This window comes from Drosophila subobscura, chromosome E (genome assembly GCF_008121235.1).
Source record: "Drosophila subobscura isolate 14011-0131.10 chromosome E, UCBerk_Dsub_1.0, whole genome shotgun sequence".
Taxonomy (NCBI): domain Eukaryota; kingdom Metazoa; phylum Arthropoda; class Insecta; order Diptera; family Drosophilidae; genus Drosophila; species Drosophila subobscura.
In genome coordinates this window covers 3,558,432-3,579,066 of record NC_048531.1, presented here as the reverse complement: position 1 = coordinate 3,579,066, position 20,635 = coordinate 3,558,432, and the positions used below count along the sequence as shown (strand labels likewise).

Here is a 20,635-nt window from a genome sequence, read left to right as displayed (position 1 = left end):
ATCTTCCCTAATCCTCAATTCTGCTGGTTTATATTAATCATCTTAATAGAAACATTTGTATAATAAAAACATGGGAAAATCGACACAAAACAATTTAAATTTGTTGCTAAAACAAAATACACAGCCAAAGAGGGTATCCCTCAGTCTAGGCTTAGTTCTTGGCTTTAAATTCCTTTCTCCATAAATATTAAAGCCAAATAACACCATGTAAAATGCAAAAATATTTTATTTATTGAAGTACAATTAAGACCGCCTGTGGATGATTGTTGTTAGCATTCCACTTGGCTCTTCTATTTTCTATGCCCATAAAATTCATTGATGGCGCGGCACTTTTTGCCCAAATTAATTGGCCTAGTCCTTGGAGTCCCAGCTAAAAACGAAAGCAGAACGAACACAACAAAATTGTGTATCTAAAATCCCTGACCACACACAATCAAAGAGTCCTTAATTCGTGTCCATCTGCAGCAGCACAAATCTTTGCATGAATGTCCATGCGGACGAAATAAAAATCAGTTACACGGAATTTAAATTGAAGCTCAAATATTTGGACATGGATGAGGACGATAGAAAAGGAGACCGAGACCGAGACCAAGACCGTAACCGAAACCGAGAGCTGCATTCAATTAAAGGAATTTTCGATTATATAAAGTGCGTTTGGGGGCCACAATCGGGGGCGTTGACACAGTGGCAACTCAACCGAGATGATCCAATCGAACGAATATAGCAGGAGGCAGAGAGCCAGGAGGCAGAGAACCACGAGAGGAAGAGCCAAGAGACGAAGAACCACGGAAGCGGAGAGCCAAATGCAAAGGTAAATAAAAGTGGGCTTGTTGGACATTTTGTACATGACAACTACCAAAGTTACAAAGACAGCACACATTCGTTTCTGCACCTGACAATACCATTGCTGCTGCTGTCCCCCCCTTGCCAACGATAAGTGCTCGAATTTTAGAATAGTAAACCACAGCAAAAGGAAAATACAGGGGAAACAGAGAGGCGACAGAGAGAGAGAGAGAGAGTGAAAACAAAACAAGAATCGGGTCAGAGGGAAAAATGGTAAACTTGAGTTGGAAATTCAGGCAGTTCAAAAATTGATTAGAAGCTTTACAGCAAACATTCCTCAGAGATCTGCCACACACATCTCTCGTGTCCTCCCTTTCTCTCTTTCAGGGAAAAAATGCTGAAGGAAATCCTTGGGAGTGTGCAGCAATCCGCAGTAGCTGTACGTGTTGCGGACAGCCTCTGGCTTAAGTTGCAAGGATATTTCTATTTGTCGATGGGCAGCATGTTTTCTGTGTGTGTTTTCGAAGCTTTGTTGCTTACAATTGTGAGTCGGGGGGGTGGCCCAGTGACGGTGACAGCGTGGGGGGGTTGTGCGGCAGGTGAAAGTGGGTCACACGACTCACTATACAATGTGTAGCATGTGGCAAACTATCTGAAAATGACTGCAAATTACCAATGCAAAACATCCTGGTAGCCCATTTACCCACTGCAAATATTCTCAAGAAAAAAGAAGCGAAACCCCTCCAAGAAAATGAATTTTCAAACATTTAGCCCCCGTTCTCATTTCGTAGTTCCTTTATGCCCCATGCAACTTTTGTATTTGGGGGCAAACATCTGCTGGCAGTGGCAGTGGCAAAACGGAAATTTCACCCGTCTACAATTTGGCTCACATTGTCACAAAACATCGGCGAGGAGGGGACTGTGCTGCTGGTACTTCGAGCTGCTCAAAGTCTTCACACAGGTGTTGTCGCAAGCTTTTGGAGTATGATGAAGTGTAGATGGAACGGATATAATATACACATTTGGCTGGATATTGAAAGACAATGTGGAATGCAATCAGCGGAAATGGGATTGGCATTGATGTCAAGCTTATCTAGCTTTTCATGACACTTTCGCCACATTGTATTTAGACTCCGTAGACCACCAACATCGAGGTTGGCATCTGCCTTTGACGATTAGGTGTTGGCCCGTTTTGTAGTTGGTTTTCTTAATTTTCATGGAATTCTCTGCACTGCACTGCTCCCAGACGTAATTTTGTTGTGGTAATCTTGCCCGCTTTGTCGCTGCAGCGGAAACTAAATATTTTTACTCGTTTATTTTGATTTTGATCCGCGTACACATTCTCCAGCTTAATTAGACCAAATTAAAAAGTGCACAAAGCGCACAATGAATGGCAAATAGAGACAATGAACAGCAGCAAGGCCAAAAGGGAAGGCAAAAGTGGCAAGTGAGAGAGACTGAATGAGAGCCAGCACCCAATGCTAGGCAACCAAATGACTTTATCGCATTTACGCGACTTTTTTGCACCACTCCGCACTGCTCGCGCTTTGTCACTGTCTCTCTCTCGCTGTCTTCTGGTGTAAATGCAAATGAATCAGACCAGTGGAAGAAGAAGGCTTAAACCAAGAGGCATCCAAGAGGAAACAGGCCAAAAACAGCAGAGAAGCACCCAAAAAGAGAAGCAGACCAAGAGCAACTGGCAGCAAATTGATGAAGTGCAACAGTTGCGCCATATCACAATGTTGTTTCCTCTTCTCTTGGTTAATGCCTTGGCTAATCCGCGTCCATCACACTAATCCCTGCAACGCTCACCCCAGCCAACTGGTTTGAAACAATTTTGTTAACAAACGAACATCAAAGCGAATAAAATGTGCAATAAATTTAATTTCCACTGGCAACCGACCGAGGGGCTGCCCCTCTGTGAAATCTCTGCTCAACTTCTGCTCTTATCGCTTGATTTTATCGAAAGAGTTCCCCAAAAAAGTGAGAAGCAACAAAAAATAGGAGGCAACCCCAACCCCCACTCACTCGTGTGTCTCTGTGGCTTAAGCTGGGTGCACTGGATAACCTGGCGGAAGTGCGCGAAAGTGTGGGGGAGGGTCATGTCGTGAAGCCAGAAGGAACTCCCTTGGAATGCCATGGCTGTGTGACTGCGCCAGAGTGTGCTCTCGCTACACACTCAACACTTGATCAAAATGCCACAAAGCGATTTGCATATTTTAATTCAATTCGCGCTTTGCCACGGCATACAACAAAAAAATTAACAAAAAAAAGAAGCAAACCAAATTAAAAAGAAACTCCCCGCGCAAGAAAAAAGCGCAACAGAGCGGCGGAAGGGGTAAGCAAGAACAAAAAAATAGAATTGAGCGAGAGAGAGAGAGAGAGCAGAGCAGGGCAGAGCAGAAGCGCAACACATGTGACCACAAGAGTATTAACTTTGGCCGCTCTCAAAAAAGCACGAAAAATAAGGCAAAGACTTCGTGGTGGGTTGGGACACTGGTGGGTGGTGGGTTGGGACTCTGGTGGGTGGTGGGTTTGGTCAGGACAGGCGCAGGGCTTTGTTGAGGAGGAGTTCATCAGGCGCGGGGCTTGATGCTGCTGGATGGGAGAGTGGGGAAAGCTTAAAATAAAGACAAGGACACACAGAGGCTGCAGGCGTTGTGTGTGTGTGTGTGTGTGTGTATGTGGGGCTAAAGGTAGCCCGGCTAACAGAGTCACAAAGAGATGCCCATGGAAAAGGTCAACCCTTCCACAATGCACTGGAAGGAAACGATGAAAATTGTGCACCAAACAATGAGGAAACTTTCAGATTCTTAGCAAGAACTTTTCCACAGTGTACCAGACATGGGGCCACATATCGTTGCCGCTTTCTCTTGGTGTTGTACTTTCCACATAGCTACTGCAACATGGCCAAAGCGCAGTGCAGCATAAAGTGTTAAATTGGATTAATCCAGAAGATTTACGCTGCGGGTGATATCAACAGGAGCAACCCAGCAGAGGCTGAAGCAGAGACGTTGTTGATGCTGCTGCTGTTGCTGGGGGCAACACTCTTGAGCCCAGCGTCAGCAATTTTATTAACACCGGACGCGTACCTCAACGCCACCGGAAATGCAATACCAACAACAACAACAAGAACAAGAACAAAAGGCTGCTTTTGCCAGGCACTTTAAGTGTGTCGAATGTGCTGCTGCCATGCAAATTCGTATTCGAAAATTGGGTGTAGAGCCTAGTCGGAGCTACTAGTTGTTGGAGCGGGGCAACATAACCGCAACAAGAGCAGCAGCAGCAGCAGCACCCGGTAATAATGCCTTGACAGGCTGCAACATGAGGCCTGCAAAAAACAGTTCTCTGCCAGGCGCGTTGATTATCCCAATCAGCAACACTTTACCAGCGTAAATCTATTTAATTTGCCATCAGCCGACTAGCGACTGTGCCTCTGCTTCTGCGCTCTCCACTCTCTCGCTCCCCTCTGCAATTGCTAACCACAAATCAGCTGTTTTGGCCATCCGTCCGCTCGTCTGTCCGTCTGTCCGTCGCTCTTGTTAAATGTAATTGAACCTGTTCTTAGAGTTTTGTTTCGTAATTTATTATTGGTGCATGAGTTGCACGCCGAAATGCATTGGAAACACCAAAGGAAAGCAAGCTCCTGTCACCGAATTCTTTGATACTCTGCCCACTGGCAGCTGTTGGGAGAACCTTCTGGGGATCCAATTTGTATACGCAAAAGGATCAGCAAAAGTTCTCTGTCATCGTCTTATGATGGATACCCTTTGGTAGGGCATTGAAAATAGCTCAAGCTGGGCGAGCTTCAAGCTCCACGGTTATCATCATCATCATGATGGTGGGTATGCTGCTGATGATCATGATGATGCTGGGTATGCTGCCGCTGCTGCTGATGATGATGATGATTGAGCGGCCTGGCATGCGAAGATCGCGCGCTCTTTTTTTTTGTTTTAGTGCCCAGAGATCGTGCCTGACGCGTAATTGATTATTACGAGAAGTACGACGAAGCGCTGCAACACCAGCAAAGGCAACAGCAACAGTAACTGCAACATGCAACATGCAACAACAACAACAGCAACATGCCAGCATAATGATGTATTAGTTAAACTTGGCCAACCGGTTCGCATTTCGGCCATGAAAAACGGTTCAGAATTAGGAGCTGTGATTACATGCCACTTCCCCATGGCCTCGGCCTCTATCCCCACTCCCCTTCCATTGGAGTGCGTTGAAATTGAAAAGAAGTAGGCATCAGGTTAGTTAGTTACCTCCTCGCCACTTGAGCGTATTGCTATGGGCATGGCCATGGCTGCTGCTCCACGATTCGAGTGCACTCTCTCAACGTTTTCAGGAATGTGGGGAGCGCGCTCACAGGAAATGTGATTTTAGAGTGGGCTCCTCTCTGCTCTTTGTGTGCTCTAAATGATGGAAAGGTACGGCAAACGGCACAGTTACATCACCGAGGATTAAGGAATGTTTTTATGGCGCAGCTGAGGATGGGGCCAAAGGTGGTGCAAAAAATATTAGCAATTGAAAAGTGGAAGAAACGGCGTTTCACAGGTAGAGATAGTTCAATGCTTAAATTGAAATATTTATTAGAGAAAATCTGCATATTGAATGAGGTATAAAATTCATAATTCACCCAACGTATTTTTCAGAGTTCAACCCCAAACGGAGGTACTTCGTACAAGCACATTTTTGTGTAAGTTTTTTCTTGCCAATGCCAACACTCTGACTCTGAGTCTGGCTGCATGTACGAGTATCCCCATGTATATAATGGCTGCCGACCAAATTGACAGCACAAAAAGCTATGCAGGGCCGCCGACAACGAGGCCCATAACTCATAAAATGCAACACATACCAAATACCAAATACCAAGGGTATGCCAGAGTAAATACACCAAACTCCAGCTCCACGAGAAAACTCCAATTTTAATTGCTCGACATTAAACGATCGACAACGACAGCAGCAGCAGCGGCGGCGGCTGTGGCGACTCCGACTCCGATTCCGATTCCGACTACGATGAGAAAGAGGAGCGCGCACTGAGGCACAAAGAGAGTTGAAGCAGGAGATATGTATAAGCCCAAGCTGAAGTACAATTCGCAGTGCCATAAAATATGCGCACGTTTCGTTTGTTTGCCGTTTGTTTGCATATGGCTATGCCCTGGCTATGCCGGCCCAGACACAATATGGTCCAGGTCCGGGCCGGGGCAGACAGTATTTAGCGTACGATTTGGCGGCGTGAAAAAGATAAACTCATAAATTATGGCATTGAATGTCACTTCAGCGGCAGCAGTGAAGACGGAGCTGCAAACGGAGACGGAGACGGCGAGCGGCGGATTGTTGCCACCGCGAACGCGAAACGCCGACAATAGCTGGAGCGACAAAGTCGACTTCACACAGCCAGGATGTGTCCGCTGGCTGGCTGGTTGGTTGGTTGGCTGACTGGCTGGCTGGCTGGCTGGGGCCCCGGCGATAATGAAGCCCATTTTAAAGTCACTACCATTCAATGCGATTTGATTTACAATCCCATTTCGATTATAATCGATGATGATGTGTGTGCGCGCTTCGGCCAAGCCATGAACTTGCATATAAATACCAATCTGTGTGTCTGTGGATGGCTGCCAGTAATCCAGCGAGAGAGTCTGAGTCTGAGCCTGCACCCAGGCAGGCAGGCAAATGCTAAGCAGAAGCAGGCGGCAGGCGGAGTTGTGTCTCTAGCGGTTTTCGAAGGAAATCGAATTGCTGCTGCCGAGAGGTCCAAACTGCCGAGCTTTAGTTCAATCTGGTCTGCCCACAGGCCGCACAGTGGTTGGGAGTTCATAAATACACCTACGACTGCTGCTAACACAAGAAAATTGCCCCCATAATCTTCGTTTTAGACCACTGTGCCGAGTGTCTCTGTCGTCTCTGTCCCGCTTTACCTGTTGGCGCAATTGAACTTGAATACGTTTCGGCTTTGGCGTTTTAGTTTAGTTAGCCCGCCGCCAACTTGTCAGACAATCGAATGCGAAGCTAACGAATCCAGCAACAGCAGCACCACCACCACCACCAGCCACATCGCCATCCTCCTCTCCCCTCTGCAGCATTCCCGATGATCATTGTCGCATCCGCCAACCCGATGGTGGCAATTGTTTTGATGGCTGCTGATAACCGCAGCCAGCAGGGGATGTGCTGCGACTACGATCGGTCGTTCGCCAGATTCCACCAGGGACCGACCCCGAAATAAGCCAGACAAAACACAGTCCCATACAATGGAAGTTTCATACTTTGTCAACCCGTCGGGCAAACAGCAACAGTTCTTTATGGGCTTTTAATTGAAGCTGAAACCATTAACATTAACATTCAGCTGGCCGCACCATGACCAACATCCAGCCCACGCACAACTGCGCTTAAATTTATTACAACTTAATTGTTAATGTTGTCGTTGCTGTTTCTGTTTCTGTTTCTGTTTCTCTGTTGCTGTTGTGCTTACGAATGTGTCTTTATTTTTGGCGCAACGCCTACCAAATAAACGGGCTGTTTATTCTGGAACTGGGCGGCTCCTCAACCGGACGCGAGTGCATTTCGATATGGTACAATATGCAAATTCGCAGCAGTAAATTAAACCATTTAGCTTGTTATTTGCTTAGTTTTACTGAGCAAGCATTAGGATGCTATAAATAAAATATACAAATATATTCATGTGATAAATCGTTCCTGAATGTACAAAACGATCGATCAAGGGAACAAGAAGAGGCGAAGGAAAGCGTATACAAAAGCCATGAGATCTACCATAACCTAGAAATAACTGCGAAAATGCATATTCTGCTGTCCCTAAACGGTGGACCAATGTCACATGTGCATAGATTACCAGATTCCCAGACAATTAGTTCTCAAAACACTGTGCGCCCGTACCGTACTCATGGGTACCGTACCGCCAACGAAATGGCCTAAAATGTGGCCACCAACCATCGCATCCATAATTTCACCAACAATTTTGGTACATGCGGGCAGCTGGGGGGATCGGTGGAACCGGCTCGCATGGCCACGGACGACGGTGCACAGCAAAAGGCAAAGTGCAGTAATAAATCAAATTGTCACTTTTGTATATTTGCGCCAACTGACGACGGCGACGTCACCCTTGGAGCCGAGCGCAACAGTGGCGGCATGCAAAAAGGAAGGCTCTAGATATGGATTGGAGCGGGGCACCGTGCGTGCAGGAACTCGTTCCTGATTTGCAGGGGCCGCAGAGAGCCATTTCGAGTGCATTTCACTTTGCCGACGCGCGACGAGTCATAATTATTATTATTTTGATTATTGCACGTGAAAGATGACATTATTAACATCATTACTGGTTGTGCACGAATATGGTGGAAAGGGGAAAACAAGAGAAGCGCGCACGTATTCACACAAATCCATACATATGTACACGTGTATGAGCTCCGAAAGTACAGCGCTCTCTTTTCCACTGCGAGAAACTCAAGAAACATAAAAAAATCCAATACGAAAATGATGCGAAGGGAACATGAGGAGCAACACACTCACACAGATGTAGGTGCATATATGTATATGTGTGCTGTCCGCAAGCCCGCTCTTTTCCACGGCAAACAAAAATTAAGAAACAGAAAAACAAACATAATTGTTAGCTGTTTCCCCTTCATTTGGTCGCTTAATAGCCAATAAAAAATGCTTTATAACTGTTCCACTCACCCATTATTTAGCACTGTTAGTGTTTAAATATTTGCACACACAATAAAAACACACAAAACTTGAAAAGAAACCAATTGCGAAATTCAGGAAATTGTAGGCACCGGCGGATTGCAACTATCGACTAGCGTAGTGCGGAGTAAATTCATTATCGATGAGTGTGCAACCGATACTTGAAAAATAGCGAAAAATCAAGAGTATTTTTAGTACATACTCGTTTATTTGGTCTAATAACGCTGCAATTTTGGGTGCTTCAAGCGGCCATTCATGGCGGAAAGTTTGGCAACCTGATTGGCTTCCTCTTCATCCATTTGCCTGGATGAGTCGATGCACGCCAAACACTGAGCTGGCGGGAGAGTGTCAATACAGGTCGCCTCCTTCCAGCTGGGACTCTTCAGCTGCTCCATAACCTTCTCGTGCTGCTCCGAACAGAAGGGTTCGACGACAATGTAGTGTGGATCATTGGATGTTGGCGAGTCGTATATGTGTTCCCTGGTGAATGCAGCCAGTTGTTGCACTTTGCTAATGAATGCAGTTCGGTCGGTGGAGAGTATGGTCAAGGCTTCCATGTTGTTCGCTTCCTCCATGTACATTCTCTCGCCGGAGGGAGTAACGCAGGAGCAGATGCTGCTCTCGGGATCGGCGAAGATGGCCTGAATATACTTGAGCAAGTGCCAGACATGGTGGTAATCCTTCCGCCACTCCGTGAAGAAGGGCGACAGGTCCAGGCTTTGGGTCTGCGGCCGAATGTGTGGATGGTAGCAAGCAGTTGTAAATATGACCGTGGGCAGGCTGGCAACGTTCGGAAAGTTCTCCGGCAGCATTATGGAGAAGCGGAACATGCTCTCCGCATAGAATCCGCTGTGAATGAAGATAATGCCGTACCAGTGCAGTGCACTGGCGTAGCTGGGTATGGCATAGATGTTCTTCAGCTGCTCCTGCTCGATCAGATGGTATTCGGCCAGCACCTGGTAGCCCTGACGGACGACAGCGCACTGATCTGCGTTGTTACAGCTAAACCACATGGTGGGAGTCCAGCTCTTGAAGGACAATAAGATATTTGTACTGGGATCGTCAGGAAAACTCTTACAAACTCACCTGTTGATGCGTCAAATATATTGTGATGCTAAATTTTGTAGAGCGGACTCCGCCAGAGGTTAGCGTGGGAAGGTATAAATTTCCGGAACAGGTCTAGAGTGTACAAAACAAATAATTAACATATAATGACACATATTTCTCAGATCAGATCAGAAAAATTATTGCAGTGCCAAAAGAGTGTGACCAGGTTGCACTGCTCAGCCACCGGGGTTTGGTTTAAAAAATTGTATATTATTATTTCTGCGTTTGGTGTCAATCTCCCCATGTAAGTTACTAAATTATAATTTCCATATAATCAGAATCCCAACTAGATTATTTTCTTTAATCCGGCAAGATTCATTTCGTCCCTCCATTTTAAATGTGCCGCCTAATTGCTCCTGCAAAATACCACTGTCTCTTTTTTTGGTATTAAATAGTATTTAAATATTCTGATCTGAACCATGATAACTATATAAGGTGGTCTCGTCGGCAAAACGGCGCCCGTGGTAGGTGTGAGTGAAACGACAATAGAGTGTGCGATAAGACCATTGAAGGCATGCACGCTAGGGGCGTGAAAACGAAACGATTTGGCTGCCGACGGACCACCTTATTTTACTCCATCATTCCCTCATTCATCGCGATAAAATCTCTTATCGAGTCTTGTACCATCCTTGATTTTTCTATCGTCGACTTTTGGCGGATCTTTTGCCGCCAAAATTGCTAGCAGTGTAAATCCACTAAAACAACATTGTATTCACTTACATTTATGCGGCATGTCACCAACTGCATACTACATGCAACCGAGAAACGGGAATTGTCCACAGAGACAGCGAAAACTATGTACATATGTCCAGTCGACACAACAGCAGCAGTGCAGCAGAGCAGCAGAATCGGTAACGAGAACCACGGGACGCGGCGAGTGTTTCACCATAGCATGGAAGGATTGAGAGCCACTTTCTGGGCACCTGCGGACGGACGCCGCATAAGCTGTGGTCGCAACTGGTACTCTGCGGCATATTCAATCATGTCAAGTGTAATAATTTTGCGAATTCCACGTACAAACATGCAAACACACACTGGCATACATATGTATGTATGTATGTGACGTGGTTTGAGGGGACTGGAGGAGACGCTGGCACCAAGGTATACTAATTTAAGGTGAAACATTGCCAAAGAAAGATTTAGTAATAATGGTCAGTTGCATTTCAGTGTTTGTCTCACCTTGGCAGCGGCTAGACAACATTGCATGGATGGTGGACGCAAACAAACATGTGTACATGCATGTTCATGTGGCTCTATGTGTGTGTGTGTTTGTGTGTTGGCAGCGGCCAATGTTTGTGGATTTTTGATTTATTGTTGCTCCGATGCTCTGATGTACGGTTCTTTCACGCACTGGCAACATAATGTGGCATTATAATGTCGCATGTTCTAAGTAGAATATGCTGCTCGTGAATGTGTTGTGTGCGTCTGATTTGTTATGAATTTATTATGTGACGGAAGTTGTGGCCGTTGGATGGATAACTCCAACTGGTCAAACGAGCGACTCGGAGAACACAATTTTACGTGGCAATGGCAGCAGCTGCTAATTGGCGACCTGCACCTTCTTCCACCACTGACATTTCGGTTCCAGTAATGCCAGAGGGCAGACAACAGAATAATTTGATATATTTTGGCACTTCCCAATTGGGTTTTGCTGCCCCGAAACACTCTGCGGAGTTTTTGCGACGAACTCAAATTGGAGTCCACTTTAGCGACCGTTTTGAATGCCATGTAATATGTGTAGTGGGTATTCCTTTAGTCGTAGCTTCTCCTATAGCGTAACCTGTCGTTTTTTCTGTGCTTTTGGCAGCATATCGCAAACACACTCTGACAGAGACAGACAGACAATGACGCTTCCCTGATAAGTTCAAACCAACCCAACCCAAAAACCAAAAAAAAAGGAACAAGAAACGAATGCATAAACGTGCAACAGATACGAAACGGGAATTGGTGAAAATAATGAACGGAAATACAGCATTTTTGGGGGAACTGTTCCGCGCCTTGGCTCGCCTCGCAGAAATCCAACTCATTAAAAATTATACTCCGATATGATGTGATATGATACGTTATGATTTGCGGCTGTGCCGGAGAGACTTTCTTTATTTAGCTCCGACCTGGTGGTTAACGCCAGATGTCAGTGCTCTGACATAGGTGTAACACCCAGGCGTGGAAAGGGTTTTTGGCGTGCCACTCTTGGGTATTGGCCTGCCTCATTTTCACCTACATAGCCCGCTGTAACCCATGTCAAAATGTTTGGCTAAAGGCGAGATTGCTAAATACATGGCCCGATTTTGGGAGCAAGGTACGCTCCGCCACTTTGGCTTGGAGTGCACCTGTGGGTACTGTGGCCACTGGTGGACTGGCGTGGCTTGTCACCCTGTCCACGACCTCCACGCCAAACGCAATATTCAATTTCGGTTCTCATTCGCCCTCAAATCCATACATACATATATGCGGGTCGCAATAATTTCTCCTTTACCGCCTTCTTCTTCAACTTCAACGCCAACTTCTTTGTGTTGCCCTTTTATTCTTATCAGCTTTCTTCATTTATGCTACGCTGCGTTCTGGGACTCCGACTCCGACTGCGACTGCGACTGGGGCACGGCAGGCACATGATAGCGGGTCCAGGGCCTGTTCTGTCTGAGTTTTTGAGGCCTCGGCATTTGTAATACGGTGGCATATAACACTTAAGTGCTTGTTGTTGTTTTATAAGATAAACTCTTGCAGGGCGAAGCCCACAATTGTGTGTGTTTGTGTATATGTCTTGTGCCCAAAACTGAAATGAAATGAAAGAACTGGCCCAAGGACCTAGCGGAGTGTGAGGGAAATGGGTGGCGGTACAGTACCGTGATGCCAATTCCATTTACTGGCACTTTCATTAACCAACCCACCAAAAAAATAAAGGGAAAAACGAATTGCAGTTTGTTTTTTTACATTTTTATTTATTTCTCGCTGAAAGTTGCGGGCTGATGCTGATGCAGGGCTCAGCGAATTGCCACTAAAGTTTGCTCTTCCTCTGAAGCGATTCGCGGAACTGTACTCAAATGATATGAGTTTGTTCGTTGCAGATTCTGCAATAGATATCAATCAGTTATTCACAGTGAGTGCGCGATTCTCGCAACTGCTGTATTTAAACAGCAGAGTATAGTCGAGTGGGACGTGGCTGCATATGTTGCCACTGGTATTGAGTGGAAGGCAATCTTTTAGTCAAAAACTGTACCAAATTTACTAAATAACTTTCTATTTTAGTGGAACTACGCTTTGGATTTGACTGAAAACTGCCAGGAAAAGGATTATTTAACACTGCGTACAAGTAAGAAGCGAAATGCATAGATTCTAGCCGATTTGTGCTCAATTTTTCCACTTTTTATAGGGGTTTGGTCTGGCACGTTACAACAACTTAGGCCCATCTGTGTGTATGCAAATATGTACTATATATTCATTAGGAATATGGACTCTTTCTACATCCAAATAATGTGTAGAATCGGAAGGAAATTGCGTGGCCAATAATTTGATTTATGCACAAAGTGTTGCTGCTGGGAGAATGGAGTTGACCAAATGGAATCACAGTGTCTGTGTGTGGCACTGTGTGTGGCATATTCAAATTCAAATTAGATTATATGCAAACACCGTCCGGCCACTCTTTCACTTGCTGTTCTTTATTATTATATTGGAATGCCGTACAAAAACAGCAGAGTCCACGACGAGCATGAGGCTGAGGATGAGGATGAGGACGAGGACGAGGACTCTCGGAGTCGGACTACTAATATTTGCATAATCGCAAGCAGTAGCTGAGCCCGGACCAAGGCAATCCAAGCAAACATGCGGCAAAGCAATTATTTCTTTAAAATAAATTGCATGCACAATTGGTAGCAATAGCAATTGCAACAACAGAAGCAGAAGCAGCAGCAGCAGCAAGCAACAAAGTACCCATGGAAGACCACCAAAGCTTGGATTCACAGAGTTGCAGTTTGGAATCGGATTCGGAATCTGACCGAATGCAGGTCCCATCGACGAATTTGGTCAGAACGGCTTTTTGCTGGCCATAGAAAGAGACAGACAGAGACAGAGAGAGTCAACCAGTGGATGAAGGGCGGTACGGAGAGGCGTGGCAACTTAGCTCGTTTCTGCGATTTGTGTGTACGCCTCATTCGTTTATTTGCATATCGATTTGGAGTTTTTGGTCCGCCAGAACCCACTCAGCCAACTTGGTTGGTGTCTGTCCGTCTGTCTTTCTGCTTGCCAAAAACTATCCAACGGATCCTTGGCTTTATTTTGTTTGCAGCACAAAACGATTGCATAATTGCCAGCCCTCGAAATAATTCAAGTCTGTGTTTGGCCAGCATTTAGCCTTGTGGCTGTGCAACTTATAAATTCAGAGCTCAGCAATCTGCAATCTCAAGTGCAAATTCAATTTTTATAGCACACTTATCCTTACTTTGATAGTGGGCTGCTCCTCCACTGTCGATATTATGTCACCCAATATGCTCGATAAGCACGTGCCATTAGCTTGATTCCATCAAAGAGCCCATTCGGGCCATGGCCTGGGAGTGCAACAATTTTACGCTCGAACAGAAGTGCGCTTGGCCCAAGTTTTCGAGCAGTCACGTACCCATAACGCGTCGGCGAGTCTCTTGACTCCGGTCAGGTCCTGCAGCATCCATGTAGTTGTTGCTCTTAAATTACTTGGTATATTTTGTACCCATTAAATAGGGCATTTTCGGGTTTTCGCAAACGTCCCAAAAGTACTTTTATATATTTATGAAAATGTAAGTTAATGGCTTTGATATTTTTGTGGCTAGTGTACCATTAAGGACATGCTCATGGACATTTTAGGGTATTATAAATTCTACTGCCAGCAGCCATAATTAAATTTTTGCCTTGTTACTGGCAACTTTCCTGCTACTAAAGTACTAAAGTGAGAGCCCTCTAAGTCTGTCACTCATTATGTCCGTTCGCTTTATCATGTTCCCTGTTGACAGTCGCACGGACATAAATGAAGCAATTTTCCCGACATGCAAAACGTGCAACTGTTGCTGGCAACAGGGCAACAGAGTCGGGGAATTGCAATTGGTAACTGGAACTGGAGCAACTGTTGCTGCAGTTAATTTTCGTATATTTAATTCACTTTAAATTATTGCAGAGCCACGGACGGCCATGACGTTGGTAGCAAACTGGCCGCGCTTTGATGTGCGCCCCAGTCGAGACGTCAAAGGTAAGGAGAGCAACAGCCATCATCAGCAGCAGTCGTAGCAGCAGTACCAGTACCAGTAGCAGCTTCAGCTCCCAGCGGATTCGTGGCCATCGATTTGCAAGGCAAATCAAAGGCTTAATGAATTCATTTCAATTAAACAAACGAAAAAGAATCAAATGAACAGCCAGTCGATAGACGAATGCTACACAGACAGTTTTTTTCGTAGACGGTTTGCATTAATAAATCGTTTAGCTGGGAGCTCCTCCGTTTCTTACATATCTCCCTGCCAATCCATTTGAACTTGGCATTTGGCTGGAATCTGGGCAAACAGAGTGCTCCCAGCAGAAGTTTTGTATTGTATTAATTGATTCTAGCTGATCTTTGGATCGAGATGGGCCCCCGTGCAACTGACAACTGAGCAATGATGAGGTTGGTGGATGCCAAAGGTTACTCTGATACTTCTAAGTACTGCTTCATTTTCCGAGCTAATTATTCTTATTACAGAAAGATTTCCAAGAAGTTCATGCTGTTGGTCTGATGTATAAGTTTTCCAAGTTCTGTTGAAAAAATTCGCTGTCTGTCGAAAATACGTAAGTATCTTTAAATATCAATATTTATATAAAAGAACTTTATCTGTGTATTTTTGCAGCCGCGGCTGTATTTACCAAGAGCTTAACTTTATGTGCCGGGGTCAGTCACCGAGATTTTCAGATTTCTCCCCTTTTTTGGGGCAGCCGACAATCGACAACCGACAGCCGCATAGCTGATAAGCCTTAAGCTGCTTAATCGATGACCAGAGAGTTGTCAAAAAATAATTCACAGGCCCGGGACGAGCACTCGGATGCGGCTGAAAGGTAAGTAAATACAGGAAAAACAGTCGAGCGTATACGTAACGTTATCAGTTTTTCAGATCTACCCTTTGGTGCTTTAAATGGTCCTCAACGTTGCAGGAGGGACGGCATTGAAGAGAGTGGAAGACGGAACCCCCATTGGCCGCGCCAAATCAGAGTCTCCTTGTCGGCGGGGCCCTTACATGAGAAATATTTTAGCGTACAATGCAGAAATGGTAGCAACTTCGCAGCGTTTCCTTATCAGTCGCAGCTCCGCTGACGTATGCACCCCAAAAAAAGGAGGAACAAAGCAGAAGGAGGACCAGAAACAGAAACAGAAACCGCGCTTGCAGATAATGCCACAATGAAGACAGCATAACGCGCCGCTGTTGAAAAATCGCTGCATTCTGGCAGGGCCAGCATCAGATGGCGAAGAGGATGCGTCCACATCAAGATAAATGAGCGTGCGTCTTCTTTTTGTGTTGCTCCTGCTGCTGCTGTTGACGTGGGGCCTGCAACCTGCCCCTGCCACTATAAGCCGGGAATCAAAGTTATAATAATGCATAAGTAATTTGCAGCAGTAGCAATCGGAAAGACCCATCAGAGAGCTCGTGCCACGGCTGCTTTCCGCCTTGACGACAGTTAATCAAAACCGGCACACAACATGGTCAGAGTCGTCTGCCTCCCCCTGAAGCCATCTGCCTCTTTTGGATAGTTATTTATTAACTGCGCAGCACTTTATCCGCACATCGTTAAAGGAGAAACCAAATATTTGCGAATATGTACTTCAAAAAGCGAACGAAAACTGGAGCAAGCGATACTGTTGAGTTAGCTGTTGTGCAGCCAACGCATTGCCAGTGGCACACTTGGTGAGTGGTACTTAAAAATACTTTAACTTAATGTTTAGGATTGTAATTAAAGTAAGTATTCACAGATGCCTGCAAAGTAGGCTACTGCAGCCATCAATTATCGATTTTAATTCCTTGTAATTCCCTTCTTTGCAGTGCAACATCGCAGCATTAACTTGCCGCTCAAGTTCAGGCAAAGAAGGGGGAAGCAGCACAATGGCCATTGCCATTGGCATTGGCAGACCCAAATCCAGTGCCCAGCATAGGGCCAGAGCCAAACAATGCCGCGGCTTGTAAAGACAAGGGAAACCCAAACAGTGGAGGACCCGAGGCAGCGGCCACTGAACTGAACTAGATTTCTGCTCATTGCTAACAAAAAAAGAGGAAAAAAAAGCAAACAAAGAGGACTAGAAAAAATGAAATCAGGAAGTGTATTATATAATTTTATAGATACTAAACTCAACTTTGACACAAATCGGCTGAGTGCGGTCTGTAAACATGACATTTGCTGTACACGAATCCGGCAGCAGGGAGCCCGGGCCAAGCTGGGCTGAGAGAAGATTGGGGATGCTGCCGCATGGCTGGTTGGCTGGGACCGCTTCTTGTGAAGGTTGCAGACCAAAAATACAAAATTTAGAATGTCTGGACAAGAATTGTATTAAGAATTTTTTTTGGGAACAGTCTTCTTATTTTATCGCAAAAATATTGAACCTTCCCAACTGTACATGCATTCCATAGAGAGCCCAAATGCAAGATCAGAAGCTTTTATCTTGAAAAGCTCTCTCTTTCGAAATTGCACGTGCGAGCGCCGTTCACATGTGAGCTTTTCTCTCCGCAAGCATAGCTTACGGCTAGCCCTTCGAGAACCTTCTTAGCTCTCTCATACCCAGCTTTTGGAGGGGTAAAATAGTTAGGCTAAGTGCATGCTGCACAGAACAAAAAGTGCATTCAAAGTTGGAAGACTTAATTAATGTGCGTACAGAACGTATAAAAAGAAAAACGTGGTGAAAATTCTGCAAAACCATAAAAGGGAACATAAACCCAATAAAAACCATTTGAAAAGTGTTGTGGCTGCAAAGAACAAAAACTAAAACCAAACCCTGGATAAGGTACGCAAAGAAAATGAAAAAGTGACCTTATTACATAATTTCACGTATGTACTGTACATAGGTTATGATCCACGTGTGGCAGAAAATTGCTGACCTGGCCTGACCACCCCTCAAGGAGGGGGGGTCCGCTTCATGACGATCATCAGTCCTTCTTCTTGGTGCCACCGGACCTTGCCTGCAGGCATAGAAACGGATGGACTTGGCGATCGGGACCGAGCCGTTTATATACATATATCTCACGCGCAATTAAGCCGCTCCACAACAACGACAATATAAAACCATCTAAAATATTATATCACCGCGCCTTGTGTAAAGAAAATGTTGGTGCTTGCACATGTAGGGTGTGGAAAAATTAGCTCAGCGGTCATTGCCCTTGCGGCTGACCATACACCTATGCGCATTTAACTAGACCCACCTGACCGTATGTCACCTATTCTCTCCTTTTCTCAGGTTATTAAAATTGTTCGATGCCGACATTCTAAAAGCCACTTAAGGGAAGAAAAATAAATCACAAAATCTAGAAAAGAAAATTTAATGAAAAATTATGGATCGAAGAAAAAAATAGAAAAGAAAATTGTTAAATAATATTAAATATTCCTAGACGTTAACTTAGAAATAGAAGAAGAAAAAAATGAAATTTATGCCTAGTTAAGAATAGATTTTAAAAGGTGCATCATCGGTCTCATTGTGTCCATGGAAGGGTATTATTAAAATACCTCTTCATAACGCTTCTTGTTATTTTGCATATTTCTACATTTCTTTAACAGTTTTTATTGCAAACGTGAAATTGGGCCCAACGACACCAGCAGCTGTTTAAAAGTCTGTAAGTAGACACACATATATACACATACACTCCGGGTCAGGAGAATAGCGTCTACACAGTGAGACATGCATGCTTAACCATATATAAAATGAATTATTATTAACTACAATCACTACAATTATGCCACTTAATTCCTTTAATTAATTCATTCTTACTTTATATTTTGATTATATTATTTTTATTCATATTTGATCATTCTCTTGAATTCCTATGTCTTAAATTAGCCCCACATATATATACACATGCAGTAAAAATAGTTTTAAGGGTTAGGGTAGAAATAATGGGGTTACAAACAACATGAAGTCATACAAGTCAAAGTAAAATTATAACGATTAACATGAATTTCTAATCTGATTTTTGGGAGGGGTTCCTAAGGCACATAGCGCAGCAGCAGAAGGTTTTGGGTAGAACCATAATGGCATATTCTTATGTTATTCTACATGGAGGGTGGGTCAAGAGGGAAGAGCACAACCACCTTGCTCTTCACAGTAGGTAGTGGACCTTAAGTTCCGTCCGGGTTTGTAATTCCGATCCCAGTTCCCGTAAATCTGTCTACGATTTTGTTAGGTGACGGAGTTCGTTTTCGCAGCACAACACCCACCCCATTTTCCCTGAGCCTAGCCGGCCAACCTTTAGTAGACAGAGAGTGCTGACGAGACGACACTTCCCGTGTCCGTTACATAATAAATGGCGCCCAACGTGGGGCCCCAAATGGTCCGTATCTACCAACGTGGGGCCCGAATGGCCGTACCTACCAACTATATATTCTATGGTTATAGGTTCCCCACGTTTTCCCCAATAACCTTCCCAATCCCTTCCGCAACCCAATATTGATCCAAATTTTAAAGTAGTTCAGTTTTTGTGTTATATATCCAGCTCGGAACAGCTGGGAATCTGATCATTGTCGGACCCAGACCAGTGGATATATTGCATAGAAGAAGATTACAGTAGACTTCATTATATCATTTCATCAGGATACTAGGAACGATAGTTCTGAGTAAATTGGTTCTATACCTAGTAGCGAAGATGAATGACCTTTATTCTCTCGAGATTAATTGAGACTTGTTCAGACTGGAGAATTCGGTCCTGTTCCTCTTTTTTTCTCGAAAGGATCAACAACAAAATTTTGTTTTCTTTCTTTCTGCTTACGGACTTAAGGTTATAACAACCGAAGACATTCCTTCTGCTGTGCTGGTGCCTGATAGGAGACCCTCACAATCATTGCCCATATTTTCCAATTTAGAATCAAACAAAAAAAAACAATCTTTCATAGTCTTAAAGACTATATCGTTTTTCCTTAATCATAATTTGTTACAATGGCGGTAAGGCGAAGTATTGACAATATAAATGTTAATCTCGGCGAGGTAGTCGTACACTGCACTATATGCAATGATACCAGCCAGGACACCGACATTTTAGAAACCCATTGCAAACACAAATATCACAGGTCGTGTTTATCGGATTGGTTGACATCCAATGAGACATGCCGATTTGTTCGTTACCGTTGCGTTCACAATCTCAATTGAACTGTAAAGAGCTGGGGAAATTTCACATTAAGGATATTTGGTAGCTAGAGACAAAAGTCTGCACCCTTCCTTGTTGTTGTTTCAGTTTTATCTTGGGTCAAAACCCTAAGATAAAATCTGGCGGGGGGGTGTGAAGGTTGCAGACCAAAAATACAAAATTTAGAATGTCTGGACAAGAATTGTATTAAGAATTTTTTTTGGGAACAGTCTTCTTATTTTATCGCAAAAATATTGAACCTTCCCAACTGTACATGCATTCCATAGAGAGCCCAAATGCAAGATCAGAAGCTTTTATCTTGAAAAGCTCTCTCTTTCGAAATTGCACGTGCGAGCGCCGTTCACATGTGAGCTTTTTCTCTCCGCAAGCATAGCTTACGGCTAGCCCTTCGAGAACCTTCTTAGCTCTCTCATACCCAGCTTTTGGAGGGGTAAAATAGTTAGGCTAAGTGCATGCTGCACAGAACAAAAAGTGCATTCAAAGTTGGAAGACTTAATTAATGTGCGTACAGAACGTATAAAAAGAAAAACGTGGTGAAAATTCTGCAAAACCATAAAAGGGAACATAAACCCAATAAAAACCATTTGAAAAGTGTTGTGGCTGCAAAGAACAAAAACTAAAACCAAACCCTGGATAAGGTACGCAAAGAAAATGAAAAAGTGACCTTATTACATAATTTCACGTATGTACTGTACATAGGTTATGATCCACGTGTGGCA

At 44.4% G+C, this 20,635-nt stretch overlaps 1 protein-coding gene and 1 long non-coding RNA gene across 2 annotated transcripts; one reads left to right on the top strand and one right to left on the bottom strand.

The window, feature by feature from the left end:
- Positions 1–8,672: 8,672 nt before the first annotated feature.
- LOC117890270 (protein crossbronx-like) lies at positions 8,673–9,724 on the bottom strand. The gene is made up of 2 exons (XM_034795029.1): positions 9,571–9,724; positions 8,673–9,512 (listed from the first exon to the last, which is right to left on the bottom strand). The coding sequence occupies exon 2, from the start codon at positions 9,495–9,497 to the stop codon at positions 8,700–8,702; it is 798 nt and encodes a 265-aa protein (XP_034650920.1). The 5' UTR covers positions 9,498–9,512; positions 9,571–9,724; the 3' UTR covers positions 8,673–8,699.
- Positions 9,725–10,452: 728 nt separating this feature from the next.
- Positions 10,453–17,038, top strand: LOC117890992. Its single transcript, XR_004648606.1, has 5 exons — positions 10,453–10,692; positions 12,838–12,901; positions 15,432–15,636; positions 15,693–16,481; positions 16,617–17,038. It is a non-coding gene; the product is annotated as an uncharacterized LOC117890992 (long non-coding RNA).
- The last annotated feature ends 3,597 nt before the right edge of the window (positions 17,039–20,635 follow it).

Excerpts from the sequence above, each read along its gene's own strand:
- LOC117890270 (XM_034795029.1), bottom strand. The coding sequence starts at position 9,497 with ATGTGGTTTAGCTGTAACAACGCAGATCAGTGCGCTGTCGTCCGTCAG.